Raw genomic sequence first — 22,717 nt, 5'->3', positions numbered from 1 at the left:
CTTATTATAGACTTACAGAAGTTGACTGGAAGCCTGGAACTAATTAATGCAGACAAGAATGTGATTCTTTTAAAAACACAAGCCAGAGACAATAGATGCAGCAAGGGTCTGGTACGAAATGGTGTTGTCTTCTGCACCGAAGTGTCATGTGACTCTGCCTTAAATAGCCTGATGGTGTGGCCCAGTAGTCAGCAGTACTACTCATGAGTAAGCCTCTTCCTCAGTAACCACTCTTGCCCCCTATAGGCCCTGTGAGTCCTAGCATCAAGAAGAGGCTCCTCCTCTTCTCCTGAGTCATTCATCTAAGGAGGTGCAGAAGGCTCTGGTTATTATCATTATTATTATTTATTAGATTTGTATGCCGCCCCTCTCTGGAGACTCCGGAGACTCAGTTGCTCTTCAGCCTCTGACACCTTGTCTTTTTCGCTCTCAGGCTTGGGTACCAGGAACATAGGCTGCTTGTAATGTACCACCACTGCCTCTGGATCCATTGTTAGTTGCACAGGATGCAAAGGGGCCAAACATATGCTGTGCACAGTACTATTCTTGATCAATAAAGTTGAGTCAGCCCCGTTCCAAAGTAGTCCATTCAGTGTCAAATGCATCATAACCTTCAATAAATCCCTTCTAATATTAAATAATAATAAACCCTTCTAATATTTACTTGAAATTCCTTTCCTTTCCTACCACACCCTGCCCCACATTTGCTATAATGTCATACAATATTGCCAAGAGTTTTCAACTGAATATTGCTATATAATATTGTTGTGTGTGTGTGATGTAGAATAAGTGTTAATTCCCGGTGACTGCCTGGACTACTCCATGCAGTTTTCCTGGCAATGTTCTAAAGAAATTCTTCGCCATTTCCTTCTTCCTTAGGGCTGAGAGAGATTGACTAGGCCAAGGTCACTAAGCACCTTTTCAAAAATATTTGATATGTTTACTATTTTTATAAACCTTTTCGCGATACATCACCATTCCTCATGAGATACACCAAACTGGCTCTTTGCTAAGTAATACTTCCATTGCATTTACTATTTCCTGTCTCTTTATATACTTACCTGTAGCTCTTCAACATTTATATCAGAGAAAACCAAAGCATTTGGATAATCCTTAAGCTTCCTAATTAAAATGGGACAGTTCTGGTCCTCAGGAGAAACTGTAACTAAGGTCCCAAAAGATACAGTTCTTTACAGGCATCCCAAGAAGAAGGAAACAAGTTTCCAAAAACCAATAGGAAAGAAAGTATATCACTTTTAAATGAATAATAGTGTATGTTTTGTTACTTCTTTGGGTAAGAAGCCATTTAGATACACATTTACTTTCCATGCATGGAAAAAAAGGATTCTTCAGTTATGCCTTCAGCAGGATTGAAAACATAAAGAGAACATCAGTACACACATTAACAGACTATATAACTTTATTTGTTTATTTTGATTAGGCTAAGAGAAATTTGTACACTGAAATTTCAAAAAGACCTCAGGCATGCACATGAACCTTGTTAGAGGTTGTTCTACATAGCATTCTCTTTTTTCCATAGGAATTTCCCCAAACATTTACAACCCATAGTTTTTTTCTGTACATACAGCCTAAACCATAGCAACCTATGATTATGTCAAATTTACATTGTGCAAAATCAAACATAAGAATAGTGGTACAACAATAACAAAAAATGTAACAATTATATTTAATTGTAAGACATTCAGATAGTTTTGGTCCTTCCACCCCAAACCATATTGATTACAACATAGATCACAAGAATCATATGGTTAGGCAGTGATCTATTACTTTTCTAAAATGAACCCAAAGTAAACTCTTGAAAGATAATGTTAAACCATATTACTAGAAGGCAGAAAATTAAAAATCAATCAAGTCCCTAAGAAAAAAACTCATTAGGTGAAAAGGGCCTTGCTTAAAAAAATTAAAAAAGAAAACAAAACAAAAAACCCCAAAGAAATCAATCCCAAAACTAAAGGCCTGACCCATTTTTTTTGGGGGGGGGGGGGGAGGAAAAATTCATCAAGTGTTAAGTGATTCATTTTGACCAAAACAAACAAACAAACAAACAAAAAAGCAACAAACAAACCTGGAAAATTTCATGAAGAGCAAAAACTGGGTGTTTCATTTTTAAAAAATGTTTATAAAGTTTTATAAGAAGGACACAACCAGTGTATTCCACAAAGACAAATGTTTACACCCCAGCACACAGAAAAAAGGATGTTTTCAAAAAAGGTGCAATCCTCCCCAATTATTTACATTTTTTTCTAATATAAATCCAGGGCTCTGGTATGTAAATAAATATACATTATTATGTATATCTTTCTAATGCTGCTTACCAACAAATCACCTGAACTTGGAATTTTTAATTAAAGCAAGATAATTTGTAGGTCACAGAAAAGAGCTGGGGGGGAAATTAATACAAATTGTCCACTCCACTTCACTTTTAGTCTACCTTGCCTTGGCAAACTGTTGAAGGTGTCAAAGTAGATGGGAACATCAACACCTTGGCATGCATGAAAGATAAGTCAGGAAGGCTAGAAATCACCTTGGCAGCTTCGTCGCTGAGTTGTTCTTCCTTTGGGGGTTTTCTATTAAAAAAAAGATTTAATATTTAATATAATTGGAACCAGTTACAGAAGAATGTTATTCTGAGAAAATATTTCCATTGACAAATTCTATTTGCAGCACCTCTCCGTGGGGCAAGGTCTCATTGCTGTCATTGCAACAAGGAAAATGATACTGCTCCTCACATAGACTTTGTCTTGCTAAGTTGGTCTTGCACATACGAATAAAACCTGTGCAAGAGTCAATTCCAGTTTAACTTTAAATAGATTCTGCACCCATGTACAAAATCTGGAATTGTTCTGACAACTAAAATTTTGTTTTGACATCCTGATTTTAACTCCATGTGTAGGTATTAAATGAACAGTTCCTTTATTGAAGATGATGTTTGCAGAAAGGACTCCCATCAACTAAGGATCCTAACTTCTGAAAATTGTTTATGTGGAAAACCTCCATAGATAGGATGAAGCCTCCATTTCAAGAAATGTACAAGTATAGGGCAACCGGGAAATATACCCCCCCCTTTTCAAAAGAAATTATGAGCCATGATTGGGAGGGAGAGCTGGAAGAAGGGGGCTCTTCCTTTTGTGTAAATATAACATTTTAAGTTCAACTGTTGCCAAACTTTATAGCAAGATCATTGTCTTGTCTTTTCAAGTCAGTCATATGACCCCAAGTTTTATTGCTCTCCACTGTTCAAATGAAACTGCATGAAGACCAAGCAGTCTGCTTATACCAACCCTTAATGATCGGACTCATTCGAGACAATGAACAACTATCCTTGTGGTGTGACCGGAACAACCTAGAACTGAGCACACTCAAAACCGTAGAAATGGTGGTAGACTTTAGGAGAAACTCTTCCATCCTTCCACCTCTAGACAACACAGTATCAACAGTAGAAACCTTCAAATTTCTAGGTTCTGTCATATCTCACGACCTAAAATGGTCATCTAACCACCTTCTACCACACGAATCCCAGCGGCCGATAAGGTCCCACAGAGTTGGCCTTCTCCGGGTCCCGTCAACCAAACAATGTCATTTGGCGGGACCCAGGGGAAGAGCCTTCTCTGTGGCGGCCCCGGCCCTCTGGATTCAACTCCCCCCGGAGATTAGAACAGCCCCCACCCTCCTTGTCTTTCGCAAATTACTCAAGACCCACCTTTATTGCCAGGCATGGGGGAACTGAGACATCCTCCCCCAGGCTTTTATATTTTATGTTTGGTATGTATGTGTTGTATGGTTTTAAATTGTTGGGGTTTTAGATATGTTTTATTTTAATATTAGATTTGTCTCACTGTTATATTGTTTTTTTATTACTGTTGTGAGCCACCCCGAGTCTTCGGAGAGGAGCGGCATACAAATCTAATAAATAATAATAATAATAATAATAATAATAATAATAATAATAATAATAATTTAAAAAAAACATCATTAAAAAATACAACAAATAATGTTCTTTTTGCGCCAACTCAGGAAGCTCAAACTGCCCAAGGAGCTGCTGATACAGTTCTACAGAGGAATCATTGAATCTATTATCTGCACCTCCATAACCGTCTGGTTTGGTGCTGCAACCCAAGAAGACAGACACAGACTTCAGAGGATAACCAGAACTGCAGGAAAAACAATTGCCTTCAATCTGCCTTCCATTGAGGATCTGTATACTGCACGAGTCAAAAAGAGGGTGGGGAAAATATTTGCTGACCCCTCGCATCCTGGACACAAACTGTTTCAACTCCTACCCTCAAATCATCACTACAGAGCACTGCACACCAAGACAATTAGACACAAAAACGTTTTTTTCCCAAACGCCATCACTCTACTAAACAAATAATTCCCTCAACATTGTCAGACTTTTTACTAAATCTGTACTTCTACAGTATTTCTATTAGCTTTTTTCTCATCATTCCTATCATCCTTTTCCTCCCACTTAGGACTGCATGACTGTAACTTGTTGCTTGTACCCTAAGATTTTTATTAATATTGATTGTTTCTTCATTGCTTATTTGACCCCTATGACAATGATTAAGTGTTGTGCCACATGATTCTTGACAAATGTATCTTTTTCTTTTATGTACAGAGAGGATAGGCACCAAGACAAATTCCTCGTGTGTCCAATCACACTTGGCCAATAAAATTCTATTCTATTCTATTAATTTTAAATTTATTTCCTACTATCACATGCCTCACTAAACCCAGAAAGACCTTAAATTCCCTTTTGAAATTGATATCTCCTTATAGTACAGCATGCAAAGAAATCTCTACATCCATGATCTAAGGCTCAAATAAGGATGGTAGAGGGCATAGTATATTCATAAATGAAAGGCTGTTATCAAATTTGCCACTCTCTGTTGATCCTCATGCTGATCAGAATGAGCAGGCAGACAAAGGTATAAATGTATGCTTAGCCCATTCCTTCACGTGAAAAAGACACAAGTACTGTATAATCACATGTTGTTGTGCATTTAGGCAGATACAAGTCCCTTCAGGTTACCTCAACATATGCAACTGTGCACAAATATGTGTAAAAGATCTATGAATCTGCTTAATTTAATCCCAAATGCATACATTTAGTAAAGTACCATGAGATTTCTGTAGCTGCAATTTAAGTCTGCATACTTTACTGACAATACAGACTTAGCACTCCCCTCTTTTAAGAAAGGGATTCTTTCAAGTGGCAATTCCTAAGTGTAAATACATTCCTGCAATATAAAAGTATATTGATATTCCTGTTTATATTTATAACCCTGTATATATTAAAGCTATTTGCAGAATCAAAATCTTACATGTTCCTTCTGCTTAAATTTTGGAAGAAAGAAGGTGACAGCTACATTCTCTTTGTTCATATTTGCTTTAAGTTATTAATGGCTAATATGATTAGCTGGGAGTAGGAACAGTTTATGAGCATTCTTTAGATCGCTCCTATTTGCCAGCCAGTAACTTAAAAAACAAAAGCAAGTATGTTTAATAATGAGAAAAGCAGTTAACAGGAAAAAGACAAAAGTAGCTATTGAGGTAATGCCTTTTAAAAACTCAAATAAAAGTTTACAAAATAAGCTCTGAGGTTTCCAAGAAGATTTCATCACGCAAGAGAAGAACAGTGTAGTTGGTATTAAGCCAAGTTGCACCAGACTCTGATCTTGTTGCTTGTAAATATACAACTATTTTTGGGAAAAAGTGAGCCTTTGATCAAGGTTTCTTCAATAGAGTAGTTGTTGCTATAAGAGAAAAACTGAGAACTGCATTATACCATATTGGACAGTATAAATTAATACCCTGTTTTCCCGAAAATAAGACATCCCCTGATAATCAGACTTTTGAGTGCATGGCACTAAGGCCAAGCGCTTATTTCAGGGTTAAAAAAATATATAAAACAGGGTTTTATTTTTGAGGAAAGATGGATAATTGCAGTTGACTCCTCCCAATATTAAAATCCATTTTTGTACAATAAGTTATACTGAGTCCCGAGAATCTTTTCCCCCCATAAATATATTGAAGGAAAAAGTAGGAGATCCTTCAAGTTTTTGATTTAAAAGTTCTATCAACTTCTTTATGAAATTTGTCTAAATCTTTTCCAGTAAAAAAATTCCTTTTGACTGATACAATAGCATATAATAAATCTCCTCAAATTGGGAGTAACTGCATTCTCAAATTATTGGTAATAAGATTATTATATATACTTTCAGATAAACTGAGAAATTGAGGTGCCAAAATATATTAAAAATAGGGTATGGCTTACCTGCAAGCAAGCTTCTCAAGTATTTACAGTAATACTTTTGAAAAGTGCCACCATATCCTGAATATATTTGTGGATAAACTAAAATACAGTGAAAAATGTGCTACCTACGGATAAGCTAAGTGTGAAAATTAAAACATATGAAAATGTCAGGGTTGGCTTATCAGCAGAAGGCACATTTTCTCATAATATTTTGGCTAGAAATTTAAGAATTGGCTTATCAAGTATATATGGTATATTACAGAACTATCTTTGTTTCTCTCATTTGCCTCCTACATAAAATTCAGGTAATAAAAATATCAAAATAGTTGTTTTTATTTCATTCAATCCAGGTTTTAACTTTCTATCCAATTTTGCTGCCAAACACACTCTCCTTGAATTACAAGTTTAACTCATTCAAAAGCTGGAATTTAGCCACAAAGACCAAGCAAGAGCACAACTTGTTTCATATGAGTATAGCTATTTCTTTTTTAAGTCTGCAAACTTTGCAATATCCTATCTACTCTTACCAGCCAGTAAACATATTCATGTAATAAGGGGGTTCTAGTTCAACACACAAGATGGTATACAATCAAGAACGAAAAAAACCTGGATTTTATGAGAAGTCAATTTGTCTGCTGTTACTTCCACCTTTATCTAATCTGGCACCAATTTTTGGGAGTATAATATAATATGTGCCTTGTACATTGGTCTTACTCTTTTTTTAAAAAAAAAAAAATCCTGCGTGCCATCAGTATGATGGATTTCAATAAGATTAATTTAAACTGCTAATAAGGGAGATTAAATTTAATGGTTTAGATCAGTAATAGGTTTCACTTACCTAAGATATCAAAACTAGATTAATTCAGTTAATTAAACTTAACAGAAGGGCAAGGTAGAGCATGGCAGACTATTAGGCACATAGTATCATTGACCTATTATGATGCAGCTTGGGGAACAAAAGTATGAATCAACAGATGAAATGATGATCGGGGCCATGGATCTCAAGAGAGGGCTTAAGAGAAACCACTGTGATAATTCTATTTTTGCTCAAGTTCTGTATTCTATAGTAATATTGGGAAGCTTATATCCAAAAAATCCTGATTAGAGGAAAAACTAATGGTTTCCATAAAAAGAAGTGTCACAATTGCTTCCCCAAATATCTCACATTAAGACATGCTTCTTTTAAAATCATCAATAAGCAGGGGTAGTTCTCAAAATGGTGCTTCATTCAGGCTGTAAAGCCATGTTTCTTTGCAAATAATTTTATTTTATAAGTACTTGACTGTCTTAGCCAGAAATATAGGTACTTCATTCAAATTCAACTTAATGAGTTTTTCCTCCCAGTGTGTTGTTTCAGTTAACCAACAGGACAGTTCACAACTGCAGGGATAAGTTCTATATACTTTTGGTTTCATCTTCTATCTTCCTGAACCCCTGCATTTATATCTAGATCAGGGGTCCCCAAAACGGGCAAATTTAAGACTTGTGGACTTCAACTCCTAGAATTCTCCAAGTTGAAGTTCATGAGTGTTAAAGTTGCCAAGTTTGAAGACCTGTGATCTAGACATTTTCTGGCCCAAAACCATCTCATTCTTTCAAATTCTCTATTCACTCTTCATTCTTTCCAAGTATCTGCTCAACATTCATGATCATTTCTTTAAACTGTAGCCCTGCCTAACAAAACTTTTAAACTATTATTTGAATTTATAAATCTGATTTTAATCCTACTTTAATTACATTTAATTTAATCAATAATTTTAATTATTCTACCTGTTAACTGCATTCATCGAACTATTGCTACAAGATAAAATAATAATCTAAAAATAATCTGAGAAGGAGAAAAATATTTCAGCACCATACAGTTTAATATCTCTTCAACCTTTTTTTGTCTTAATCAAACAAAGAAAATATACAAATGGCAGAGCTTTGACAATAATGTCAATACATATATAACTAAAATCATGGGCTTCCGGTTTGGTGGAGATCGCGGCGGGACATCTTTGGCAGGGCTCTGCCAGGCGATCCCTTCTACCCCCTCCGAAGGTCGCATTTGCGATCGGATCGGGCTCGGATGGCCCGATCCCAGAACAGGGGGCTCTCCTCTGCCCGAAGAGCCATCGCTGAGACTCCGGAGGCAGCGGTTCGCCCCGCAGCTTCGAAGACGGGAGAACCGATCCTCTCTGTTTAAGAGGACCGGCCAGCGCTTTCTTCCCTCGCCCAGCGGGAAGCCGAGAAAAATTTTTGAAGTGAAAGTTCCACATTTAATCTACTGAAAAGAATACATTCGATAAAGGACTTAAGGTAAAAAATTTCCTCTTTGTTTCAAGATTAAAATTTGAAGATTTGATCGTTCGAAAGCCTCAAGGGAAAGCTTTCTTTAACGAGGCGAAAGTGAAAGTTTTTTTTTTTGAGTCTCACCTGCAAATAACAGCCGAGACTTACTTTTCTCATTTCATTGTTTCCATTTTGTATTTGGATTTTGAAATCTATAAAATATTTTTTCTACCTTATGCTTCAATAAAAGAGCTTAAATTGGAAATGACTATTTAGAAGACTTCAATGCTTAAAAGAAATTAGCAATGAAGAGCAAAATTTCTTTACTATAGTCTGTTAAAAGCATTGTGTTCCGGGCTGACATCTCAACAGCGGAGGAATATAACTTTGTTGCCTTTTTCTTTCACCTTGTTGTCTCTGCAACATAATAACATCATATAACAACTTGAAAATAAAAGTGAAATAGAAGGAACTGATACCTTTCCTTTGGAATATTTACCCTTGGACTAACCTAACTGGATTACTTGCTGATTGTTTTTGGATTACTTTGGATTACCTGCTGATTGCCTTTTTCTTGGGATTATTTTTTTGAAAACTTTTCCACATCTGTCTGGACATATGAACTTCTGACTTCTAACCTGACTCCATTTTGAGATCTATTTTTTTTTTTTGCCTTTGTCTTGGATTTGGAAAAGAACACAGACTCCATTTTAACTACAAGAAAATTATTAATTTGACTTTCTTCTTGAGACCTGCAATCGGGATTAAGTATAATTGTATTTTCTGACATTTGGATTCATATTCTTCATTTATAATTTCTTGATTTATAAGAAGACTATAACTATATACATTGTGTTTTTTCTTTGATTAATTAATCCTTTTTTGATCCCCTTCTGATTCTTTCTTTTTTTTATTTCTATCTGTAAAAGAAGTTTGAATTGAAGACTATGCATTGTTAGTAAACCTTGGTTCCCTGCTCTATTCTAATTATTTGAATTGAAATATTCCCCCCCCTTTTCCTTTTTTTTCTCTCTCCCTTTACTGCTTTATTAAGTCTTTTCTCCTTTCCTCCTTTTCCTTACCTCCCTAGAATCTCCCTTTTTAAAATAGTTACTATTCCTTTTTTGCTGTTACTTACTTTGTTTTTTTATTAGACCACTTATTTTTAATCTTTATTTGTTTCTTACTTCTAAAGGTTTTACTTTTGTTCTCTGTGTTTTTATATTTTTAAATTTTTTTAATAACAGCAATAGTAATAACAACATATATTGGATTTTGAATTTTGAATTTTTTATTTTTCTTTTGACAACTGAATAGTTATAATTTAAGGTTAATTGTTAATAAAATAGATTGAATAGATTTGGAATTTACAGAAATTTTTTCCCTTTCACCACATACAAATTTAGATTGATTTAAATTAATTCGAATTTTAAACAGTGGATTCAAATTTGACAATGTCAACTTCTTCAACGGTTGTTAAAACGGTTAAAAAACAAAACACAGCAACAATCTCTTCTCCACAAGTGTCCCCGCGTCCTTCCCCGACGCACCAGGCGTCAGCTATGTCTTCCAAGGATAAAGAAAAAGACAAAACAACGCAGCCCAACTTTGCAACATTACAAGAAACTTTAAACAATATGCAGGACCTCATTCTTAAATCTCAAGAGAATGCTACCCAACAAAGAGAGGCTATAAAAGAGGATGCAACACAACAAAGGGAAGCTATAAAAGCAGATTTGGCAGAATTCAAAAAGGAGATGGCCCAATTGAAAGCTGATATGGGCGAGGTGAAAGACCAGATAAAGGTGATCCAACAAACACTCCAAGAAAGTGATGATCGAGTGAAAAACGTTGAAGAGAAATCTGACAAAAATGCAAAAAGAATTGATTATCTTGAAGGGAGAGCTGATGCAAGACACAGAAGACATGATGAATCAATTATTCAGCTGGAGATGCAACGTGCTTCGTATGGACTACGATTTCAGAACATGAAAGAGGAAAAAGATGAAGATTTAAAAATGACTATGGCGGAAACAATTGGAGGATCCTGCTGCGCTAGTGAAAGAAATCGATGAAGTTTACAGGACTTCGAATAGTTACATCCGTCGCCACAATCTCCCAAGAGAGATTCATATCAAATTCACCAGGAAAACTTTACGAGATGACATACTTCATTGGGCAAGAAATTCCAAACTCCAACATCAAGGAGTGGAAATAAAAATATTAAAACAAGTTCCAAGAAGTGACAGAGAGAGCAGAAGAGATTACCAGTTTCTTACCAGAATTTTGATCAAAGAAAATATAACCTATCGTTGGTTAATCCCACAAGGTCTTTCTCTGACATGGCGTTCTACAAGATACAAGCTGGAAAATGTAGAACAAGCTAGGTATTTCTTTGAAAATAGTGGCATCAGCCACATGGACTTTTCAGATAAACAACAAGAGGCTCAACAACAACCAGCACAACAGCAATCAGAGGAGATACTAGCAATCCAACAAGAAGAACTTTTGGGGGCCACTGCTCAAGTAATAGAGCAGGACCAAGGTGCTATAAGAAGAGTTCAGCCTCAGCGAGAAACCAAAAAACCTACTAAATGACAACAACTAAAGATCTAAAGATCTTTTCGGTAAATGTTAATGGACTTAATGAACCAAGGAAAAGGAAACAAATCTTCTCTAAAATCAGAAATCAAAATGCTCAAATTGCAATATTACAAGAAGTACATATCAAAAAAGATAACCAAAAATTATTGTTGAATCCCAAAATTGGAAAAATGTATGCTGCATTAGCAGATCAAAAAAAAAGAGGTGTGGTGATGTATGTAGAGAACTCTATAAATTCCAAACAAATATATAAGGATAATGATGGTAGAATATTGATTGTACAAGTTGATATTGAACCTAGACCTATAGTGGTTGTTTCTATTTATGCTCCCAACGAAGACCAAATGACATTTTATAAAAATTTACATCAAATAATAATAGATTTAGCTATTGAGAATGTATTAATAATAGGTGATTTTAATGCTATTGTGAATAGGCAATTAGACCATTCAGGGGGAGGGAGTCACAATAAAAGGAAAAAAACAAAAAGAAATCTACTACCTAGTACTTTCCAAAAAATGAAAACAGAATTATTGTTAAATGATATAGGGAGGGAAAGACACCCCCATAAAAGACAATTTACGTTTTATTCTAATCCTCACAAAATCTGGACAAGAATAGACATGGTATGGACACCAAAAATGCTTGCAGAACAAATAAGGGAAGTAGAGATAGATGTTAACACATGGGCTGACCACAACCCAATAGTGGTCTATATAAGAAGGAACAACAAACAGAATATTTGGCGGATGAATAGAAATATATTAAATGATAAGAAATATAAGGATTGGATCGAAAAGGAATTAAAAATATTTCTTGAAATTAATAAAACCCCAGACACCACTCCACAGAATATATGGGATACACTCAAAGCTTATATAAGAGGGTTAACAATATCTTATACAGCAAAATACAATAAGGAAAATAAATTAAAGTATGTACAATTAATAAATGAATTAAAACAATTGGAATTTGCATCGCAGCAACACACCAAGAACAGAGACTTTAAAACAGAAATAAATGTAATTAAACATAAAATTAGAATTATAGAACAAAATCAAATAACTGAAAAAATTAAAAGAGCAAAACAACATTATTTTGAACATGCAAATAAACCAGGCAGATGGCTAGCATATAAACTTAGAAAGCAGAGTCAATCCAAATTGATAAAAAAATTAGAAGACAAAGATGGTACAATAAAATATGATACAGAAGGAAAGGCAGATATTGTTTATAATTTTTATAAAGATCTTTATGCCAAAGACACTGTTAGTGAAGATGAGGTTTTTAATTACTTACAGGCTTCAAAATTACCACAAATAACAGAAGATCAACAGACTATGTTGGATGGACCAATAACAATGGAAGAACTCCTAACTATAATTAAAAAACAGAAAAACAATAAGGCCACTGGTCCAGATGCTATACCGGCAGAATGGTATAAGATAGACAATGAAATAGTAAGAAATTATATGTTAGAAACTTTTAACTTATGTAGACTTGAGGGTAAAATTCCGAAATCTTGGTCAGAATCGTTGACAACTTTAATACACAAATCCGGCACTGACCCAGTAAAAATCAAAAATTATAGACCCATATCTTTATTAAATGTAGATTATAAAATATTTATTGCCATTTATGCAGATAGACTTAAAAGAATTATAAATGGAATAATACATCAAGACCAAAATGGATTTCTACCAGGGCGACAAATTAAAAATAATCTTAGAACAGTAATAAACACATTAGAATACTATGAACAACACCCAGATAAGACAGCATCCTTAATGTTCCTAGATGCTCAAAAGGCCTTCGACAACGTTAACTGGACATTTATAAAAATGCAATTAAATAAAATGAGATTTGGCTCAAAATTTGTTAATTTAATAGATACTATATATTCAAAACAAACGACTAAGATAATATTAAATAATAATCAATTACAAGCACTTGATATAAATAAGGGAGTTCGTCAAGGATGTCCTATATCACCATTGTTATTTATTATGACACTTGAAACTTTATTAATTAAAATAAGAGCGGATTCCGAAATAAAAGGTTTAACTATAGGAGATGAAACTTACAAACTCCAAGCTTTTGCAGATGACTTAACGTTTATAATTGAAGAACCGATAACAACTGTTCCTTCTTTATTGCAAACTATTGAACAATACGGAAAGGTAGCAGGTTTAAAGATAAATAAAAGCAAAACTTCTTTCTTAACTAAAAATATGAATAAAATACAAGAAACTAAATTAGAAAATATTTCTGGAATAAAAACCGTAAAGAAAGTAAAATATTTAGGAATAAATTTAACAGCGAAAACAATAACATTAAAAAATGATAATTACATAAAATTATTATCAGAAATTAAAAAAGATTTAGAAACATGGAATAACCTGAAAATATCATTTTTAGGAAGAATTGCCACAATTAAGATGAATATTCTGCCCAAGGTTTTATTTCTCTTTCAGGTAATTCCAATAAACCCAGGGGGAACTTTTTTTAAAACTTTGACAAACTTAGTTAAAAAATTTATATGGCAAGGGAAAAAAGCAAGGATAAAAATAAACTGTTTGGAAGACATTAAAGAAAGAGGAGGATTTGGTCTTCCAAACTGGAAATTATATTACCAGGCCGCCGCCTTAACATGGATTAAAGATTGGATAACTTTAGAGAATAAAAGAATATTAAATTTAGAAGGACATGATCTTATGCTGGGTTGGCATGCATTTATATGGTATGACAAGGAAAAAAATCACTCATATTTTAAAAGACACACATTAAGGAAGTATTTACTAGAGGTTTGGAAGGACATAAGGAAAAACCACTTTTTAAATGTTCCAGAATGGATAGCCCCCCTAGAAGCAATAACACATCCAAAATCTATAAAAGACATGAAAATATTTTATAGATATAAAGAATTATTAAATGATCAGATGAAGCTAAAGCCTAGGAATAAACTACAAGAAGAAGGGATAATAATAGATTGGTGGCATTATGCCCAGATTCGATCCAGATATCAGAAGGATATAACTCTTTACACTTTTAATAAAAGTAAGAATCTGCTAAGTCATTTAATTATTAACAATTCAGTAAAAATGATAGGGAAAATATATAAATTTCTTATCGCTCATAAAAATATAGAGTTGACTCTAAAAGATACCATGATAAGATGGTGCAGAAATATAGGTAAGGAAATAGATATAGATACTTGGGAAAAAGTCTGGATTAATAATTGGAAAATGACCAAGTCAGTTTCATTAAAAGAAAACCAAATTAAAATGTTTTATAGATGGCACCTTCCACCAAACAGGATTGCAAAAATGTTTCCTAAAACATCCCCACTGTGTTGGAAATGCAAGAAAGATATAGGAACTTATTACCATCAATGGTGGACATGTGGTAAAGCTAAAATTTATTGGAAGATGATTGAGAAGATATTAAAAGAAGTATTAAAACATGACATAGATAACACCCCGGAATTTTACTTATTAGGAATTACTAATCAGACTTATAAGAAGGAAACTCTTTATTTAATCATACACATATTAACTGCGGCTAGAATAATATATGCGCAAAACTGGAAGGGGGAGGAAATCCCCAAGAAAGAAGAAGTTATAGCTAAAATATTAGATTGCGCTGAAATGGATATGATGACAAGACGATTAAACGATCAAGAAGATACAAAATTTTATGAAACATGGAACAACATATATAAATGGTTAGATAAGAAAAAATAAGAGATAGATCTGTTTTTATTTAGGTAATAACAATATTAGATGTATTTGTTGATGATTTTGATATAGTAGTTTACCCATAAGCGATATATTAAAAATTTTGTTTTATGTATGTTTAGTAATTGAGATTTGTTTAAATGTTTGATTAGATGAATATATTACACATAAACAACATATTAAGCATTTTTACTTATACCGTACTAATATTATATTTAAGATTTGAAAATTTTTTACTAGACTTTTTAACATTTAACAAATGTTTGATTATGTATTCTTTTTTCTATTTGAATGTATACTTTCAAAAGAAGCGGGGAAATACATCCCCATTTTATGTTTAATGTTTGTATGTCTGTATGTCTGTTTTATGAAAAATAATAAAAAAATTGAAAAAAAAATATAACTAAAATCATGTATCTATTTTAAAATTTAAAAAACATAGATGAACATCTTTTTGAAATGGAAGTGTAAAAATGAGGGTCTTCTCATGTTTTTTTATCTAAATGTTCTTGGATTGCCTCCAGCCAACAAGACCTAGTTAAATCTTTGGCAATAGTGAAACTTTTCTTTGATTTGGCAATGTGGAGTTTATATAAAAAAGATGTATAAGGGGACACATACTCATGTCCGATTCCCATCATCTGAATTATTTTCTTTTGATCTTTCAATTTGCTCTTTTTTCAAACAAAAACCAGCTGAGGCATTCCGATATTGCTGATGGGTTTTTTCAAAGGGATATTCAAATCTTGAAGGACGAGAGCTTACACAAAAAATAAAGACATTGTGACATACACATTTTGTCGTTGTTAGGTATGCTGTTGACAAATAATTGCAGTGAATTCCGAAAGAATTCAGACATCCCTCTTCACCTTTGTCAACTTTGTTACGCTGCAACCTGATTGAAATTCTTGATATTCATTTTTTTTCTCATTAATTTACACTCAGTAACCCCATAATGACAGTGAAAACAGAATTTGAGAAATGTCTGTACATTTATTTAAAAGAAAAAAATTAAAATATCACATTGGCATAAGTATTCGGACCCTTTACAACAACACTTGAAATTTAGCTCTGGTGCCTATTTCTCTTGATCATTGCTGACATCTTTCTACCCCTTAATTGAAGTACACCTGTGGTAAATTGACTGGACGCGATTTGGAAAGGCACACACCTCTCTATAGAAGGCATCACAGCTGACAATGTATGTGCCAGAGCAAAAGCCAGGTGGTCAAAGGAACTGCCTGCAGAGCTCAGAGACAGGATTATTGCAAGACACAGATCTGGGGAAAGCTACAATAAAATTTCTGCTGCACTGAAGGTTCCTAACAGCACAGTGGCCTCCATAATTTTCAAATGGAAGAAGTTTGGCACAATCAGGACTCTTTCAAGACTAGCTGGTTGCCTAGTAGTCAAACTGAGCAATTGGGGGAGAAGGGCCTTAAGTAAGAGACATAACCAAGAACCCGATGATCTCTTTGACTGAGCTCCAGAGATACTGTGTGAAGATGGGACAGAGTTCTAGAAGGACAACCATCACTGCAGCTCTCCACTGATCTGGGCTTTATGGTAGATAGAAGGAAGCCAGTTAGATGGAAGGCTCTTCTCAGTGCAAAGCCCCCCCAAAATCACCTGAACAATTTTCAGACTGTGAGGAACACAATTCTCTGGTCTGATGAAACCAAGATTGAAGTGTTTGGCCTCGATTCTAAATGTTATGTCTGAAGGAAACCAGGCACTGCTCATCCCCTGCTCAATACCACCCCAGGAGTGAAGAATGGTGGTGGCAGCATCATGCTGTCGGGGTGTTTTTCAGCAGCAGGGTCTGGAAGACTGGTCAGGATTGAGGGAAAGCTGAATGAAGCAAAGTACAGGGATGTCCTCAATAAAAGCCTGTTCCACAGTGCTCAGGACCTCAGACTGGGCTGAAGGTTCACTTTCCAACATGGCAACGATCCTAAGCACACAGGCAAGACAACACCAGAGTAGTTTAAGGACAACTCTGTGAATGTCCCAGACTGGCCCAGCCATAGCCGTAACCTGCACTTAATGAACATCTCTGAAAATGGACCTAACAATGGCTGTCTACTGAAGATCACTATCCAATCTGACTGAGTTTGACAGGACTTGCAAGGAAGAATAGCAGCAAATTCCCCAATCCAGGTGTTCAAAGCTTGTTATATCATACCCAAAAGGACTTGAGGCTGTAATTGCTGCCAAAAGTGCTTCAATATACTGAATGAAGGATCTGAATAAAGATGCCAATGTGATATTTCAATTTTTCTTTTTAATAATACAGTACAGTACAGATATTTCTAAAATTCTATTTTCAAAATGGGAAAAATAAAGCAAGCACCCTTATCTTACCAGAGATGTACTGTGCAAGAAGCTGATCTGTAAGATGGGTTGTTATACTTGGTCTCCTTAGAATTATTTTTCCTTCTGTTCAATTATGACTGATTCTTGGAGACTGCCTTGACAATCTCTGCAGTTTTCTTGGCAATGATGTTCAGAAATGGTTTGTCATTGTTTGCTTCCTAGAGCTGAATGTGTGACTGGGCCAAAGCTGGCTTTGTTCCTAAGGCAAGACTAGAACTCCCGATCTCTCGACATCTAGCCTGATGCTTTAACTACAACATCAAAATGATTCTTCCACCTAGAATATTTTGCAATATGAAAGTGGGTGGAGAGAGAAAAATTACCTAATATTTAGGTTTTAGCTATTGTAATGATCATGAAAACAAATTATGTTTCCCCCTAAAATGACCTAAACATATTGGTATCTCACATACTGTACATTCCTTTTGTAGCATGAGCAACTCTGGCTTTAATTCATCATGGTTCCAAGCCAAATATCAAATTATCAGGAATGTTGCTCTGTTGTGCTTGTTTTTTTCTCCTGAACCTTGAAACATACAAAATTATATTTTTTTCTCTTTCAACAGCATTAGATTTAAATGCTAAACATTAATTCTAACTGAATATTTATTCCCCAACTAGGAATTCTGGAAATGTGTATATTATTCCAGCTGCTACTAAGTTACAGGAAGACAGTCCATAAATTATGCAGCTTTCAATTTTCCTTTATAATGCTTCTTCTACAATAACAAGCAGAATTTAACAAATGTTAAGTCTTTATGGCTGTTCAATTACAAATACAGTGATACCTCGTCTTACAAACCCCTCGTCATATAAATTTTTAAGATACAAACCTGGGGTTTAAGATGTTTTTGCCTCTTCTTCCAAACTATTTTTACCTTACAAACCCAAGCCGCCGCCACTGGGATGCCCCGCCTCCGGATTTCTGTTGCCAGCGAAGCACCCGTTTTTGTGCTGCTGGGATTCCACTGAGGCTTCCCTCCATGGGAAACACCACCTCCGGACTTCTGTGTATTTGCGATGCTGCAGGGGAATCCCAGCAAGGGAATCCCAGCAGCGCAAAAACGGGCGCCTCGCTGGCAACGGAAGTTTGGAGGTGGGGTTTCCCAGCGAGGGGAGCCTCAGCGAAATCGCAGCATCACAAAAACACGGAAGTCTAGAGGTGGGGTTTCAAGGACTTCCGTGTTTTTGTGATGCTGCGATTTCGCTGAGAAACCCCACCTCCGGATTCCCCTGGAGCATCACAAAAACATGGAAGTCCGGAGGTGGGGTTTCCCATGGAGGGGAGTCTCAGGGAAATCCCAGCAGTGCAAAAACGGGCGCTTCGGCTGCCAAAAGGGGTGAGTTTTGGGCTTGCATGCATTAATCGCTTTTCCATTGATTCCTATGAGAAACATTGTTTCGTCTTACAAACTTTTCACCTTACAAACCTTGTCCCAGAACCAATTAAATTCGTAAGACGAGGTATCACTGTATATGGGTAAGAAGACGTTAAACAATATAAAATAAGATCATGCTTAGAGGCAACTACAACGTACTCATTCTTATCACTGGGAAGGAACTATTTGTTTAAAGTTTAATTATTTTATGCTCAGATGTTCCTCATGTGGTTTTTCCCCATTTATTTCCTACTATTTCCTTTAACTACCTAGCTAGCTACCTAGTTATTTCCTTCAACTACCTAGCTATGCTTAAGGGAGAGCTCCACTGGATGAAATTAAGCTGGGTTATATCTTAATAGTATCTGGATGGGAGCCGGGGTGGGCTGCTGGGGGTTCGAGAGAATCTTTAGCTAAGATTCTGTGCAGTTTGGAGAATCCCCAAATCCCACTCCTGGCCGGCCCTGCCGGCCCCACCCCTCCCCGGAATCCCCACACTGCCCGTTTTGGATGCAGGAAGTGCAGGGCGTGCACTGAGGCTCAGAGAGGGGGAAAAATGGGCCTATTAGAAGTTTGGGAAGGCCTTTTTCCGGCCTACTAGGCCACGCCCACTGAGCAACCAGGCAGAGAACCCCCTGCTAAATTTTTTGAAGCCCACCCCTGGATGGGAGACACCTAGGGACTATCAGAACTGCAGGCTAGGCTGATAAGTAAAAAATCACCCCGGAAGGGGCTATGGCACATCACTTTCATACCATTGCCAAGATAACAACAGAAAACCTGTAGGCCCTACTTTTTACATCTGAACATAGGTTTATTTTGAACCATTTATCATTATCATTATCATTTATTTAGATTTGTATGCCGCCCCTCTCCGCAGACTCGGGGCGGCTCACAACTAGTGAACCACAACAGAAAACCTGTAGGCCCTACTTTTTACATCTGAACATAGGTTTATTTTGAACCATTTATCATTATCATTATCATTTATTTAGATTTGTATGCCGCCCCTCTCCGCAGACTCGGGGCGGCTCACAAATAGTGAACCACTATTATTTGCTCTGTAACCTTTAAAAAATCACCTAAACGACTATGCTAAGGAAACCAGAGGTGGGCTGCTAAGGTGGAATGGTGATGTGTGCTCGCTCCTGTGGCTCTGAGTGCTAACAGAGTCCAGCGCAATTATACTACTGTACCTGTGCAGGTAGCAAAATTGGGAGCGGAGACGCAGGTGTGTCCATGTTTTGGCACAGTTCTTTGCTTCCACGCATGTATGCACCTATATCTCTGTGCACGGTTCTTCTACCTGAAAGCTGCAGTAGCATATTTGCGCTGAACTAAGAGCCACACAGGCAAGCACACACCACAGTTATTATTTATTATTATTATTTATTAGATTTGTATGCCGCCCCTCTCCGCAGACTCGGGGCGGCTCACAGCAACAATAGAAACAATATATTACAAATCCAATAATTAAAAAATCATTAAAAAAAACCCTTATTAAAAAACAAAACATACCCACAAACATACCATGCATAACTTGTATAGGCCTGGGGGGAAAGGAATATCTCAATTCCCCCATGCCTGACAACAGAGGTGGGTTTTAAGGAGCTTGCGAAAGGCAAGGAGGGTGGGGGCAATTCTAATCTCTGGGGGGAGCTGGTTCCAGAGGGTCGGGGCCGCCACAGAGAAGACTCTTCCCCTGGGTCGCGCCAGACAACATTGTTTAGTCGACGGGACCCGGAGAAGGCCGACTCTGTGGGACCTAACCGGTCACTGGGATTTGTGCGGCAGAAGACGGTCCCGGAGGTATTCTGACCCGATGCCATGAAGAGCTTTATAGGTCATAACCAACACTTTGAATTGTGACCGGAAACTGATCGGCAACCGATGCAGACTGTGGAGTGTTGGTATAACATGGGCATACCTAGGGAAGCCCACGATTGCTCTCGCAGCTGCATTCTGCATGATCTGAAGTTTCCAAACACTTTTCAGAGGTAGTCTCATGTAGAGAGCTTAACAGCCCACCTCCACCTTAGCAGCCCACCTCTGAAGAAAAACTCCAATTTTAATGAAAACTATTGTTAAGTTTAATAGACCAATAGAGCAAAATTCAAGCAACCTAAAGCAAATTTGTGAACGTTACTCCAAATGCAGAGAGAACCCATATTGTAAATAACTGACAAAAATAGCATGCAACTAAAGCTGCTTTTGGAGACCATCTATCATCTATATGTTCTAGTAATGAAATCAAGGAATGGTCTGAATGCAAGAAAAGCTAAAGTCTTTATTATCTAAAAAACAAACACTGAAACTTTCCTGCATTTCTAAAGAACAAAGTTTAAAATACAGTAACCCCAAATCATTGAGGCTTAGCACTCCCTCTAGTGGCACAATATTAAATTAACATCATTACTTTTAGCCCAGCTTTCTTCTGCTTAGTGTTCTCTAGTCAGGTTAGATTTCATGCTGGCTGGATACTAAAGACCCAAATCATTCAGATGCATTGGAGATGAGAGAAGGCTATTTTATATAGTAGCAATTTAGAATGCTACAGTTGCTAAGGAAACAGTTTCTGAAATTCTTGTGAGGGATGAATGTTATACTTCTGGGATGAACATATTCTCATTTTACATGCAGTAATTGTGGACAGAATTTAATCTTGCAATTAAATGCAAAAGTTGCAGCAATTAACAAGAAACAAAACCTGTTGCAATTCTCTTCTTTTTGTCATTTTCTACTTTTATTTTTCATAGCAGCTGGTCATATTGTTATGATTTATATTCTGCTCTTAAAAATAAAATACGTAAGTTTCATACAAAATTTAAATGGAAATCTTTGCAGCATATCAGAAAATTGTCAGGCTAGAAGAATGGTCAAGCACTCCCAGGACAATTTATACACCATAATGAGGTATGAGAAATTCAATTGTACAAAGCAATGTGAAGTGCTAATAGAGGCATTTCATAAGAGGGACACAACAGTCCCAGTTCAACCTGAGCTGCTTCTAGATTTCACTGCTGTTCTGGGCAATGTAAATGGAGTGCTGTCTAGCCTCTTCCATCAAACAACTGACTTTGATCAATACAGCAACCAGGACAAATCAGTGTCAGAGATCAGCAATTAAAATTTTAGGATTAGATTAGAAAAATCCAGAATTAATTCCTCCATCTGAGCACCAAGATCATTGGATAACTTTGGGCTAGTCCTTCTCTCTCAGCCCACCCAACTCCACCCAACTTCAAAGAGGCAGTTGTGAAATGGTGGAAGGAAACATCAGACCTTTAACCAGTACATGGCCCACTGAATCATTTTGGATTTGAAGGTCACCAGAAGGGACATAATGGACCAGGAAAGGACCTCCAAAGGACCAGCAATTACATTAGACTGTAAGTCACTCCTGCTGCCTTATGATTTATAGTTTTAAATGCCCTGAATGGAATATTCAGATAGGCAGGAAATAGATTTAATAATAAACAACGCCCCCCCCCCCAAAAAATCCATATTTTCCACACTGGCATGGTAATGGTAACTGGGAATTACCTTGGGAGACAGGAGGAGGAACCTCAGCCTGTCTGATAAATTCAAGTCTGAAAAAGGAAGGAAGGGTGGCAAAAGTATCCCAGGAGAGTAAGAGTGGGGGATAGGAGGAGGACTTTCAGACTTGCAAGTTCCGGTTAATATAACCATACAATAAAGATAGAATGAATGTTCCTGGTGCTTCTTGTCTGGACTTCCTTGCAAAAACAACAGTACATCAGTGATATTCATATCAGCCGAATATCCCAAATAGTATTATCACTGTAATTATCTTTTCCTTATCAAATGCACATGCTGCCGATATCCCCAAAGGTGATATTTTAATAGCCTCCCTACCTGCTTTCAGCTCCACTCCCATTCTTTATTTATATAGCTATTGATGAGATTGCTGGGTCCTATTTACTGAGTCATATCTAACTGCAGTACACTAGCTATGAGGCCTCACTCCACACTGTATACACAGGTGGCACGCAGAGCCATATCTGCTGGCATGCGAGCTGTTGACCTAGCTCAGCTCCAACGTGTATGTG

General features: G+C 36.3%; 1 protein-coding gene across 3 annotated transcripts in view; it reads right to left on the bottom strand.

The window, feature by feature from the left end:
• Positions 1–1,402: 1,402 nt before the first annotated feature.
• The window catches only part of AFTPH (aftiphilin), a 47,137-nt gene continuing 25,822 nt past the window's right edge, over positions 1,403–22,717 (bottom strand). For all 3 annotated transcript variants that reach the window (XR_011557360.1, XM_070732551.1, XM_070732550.1), the window contains one exon: positions 1,403–2,588. Coding sequence is in view for 2 of the 3 variants with exons in the window: in XM_070732551.1 (XP_070588652.1) it covers positions 2,444–2,588 (145 nt within the window). In the remaining variant the exon portion in view is untranslated. The remainder of the gene's footprint in view (positions 2,589–22,717) is intronic.

The sequence above is a fragment of the Erythrolamprus reginae genome, chromosome 1, assembly GCF_031021105.1.
Source record: "Erythrolamprus reginae isolate rEryReg1 chromosome 1, rEryReg1.hap1, whole genome shotgun sequence".
In the NCBI taxonomy this organism is placed as follows: Eukaryota; Metazoa; Chordata; class Lepidosauria; order Squamata; family Dipsadidae; genus Erythrolamprus; species Erythrolamprus reginae.
Note: the sequence above shows the minus strand (reverse complement) of the source record. Positions and strands in the feature narration are given on the sequence as shown.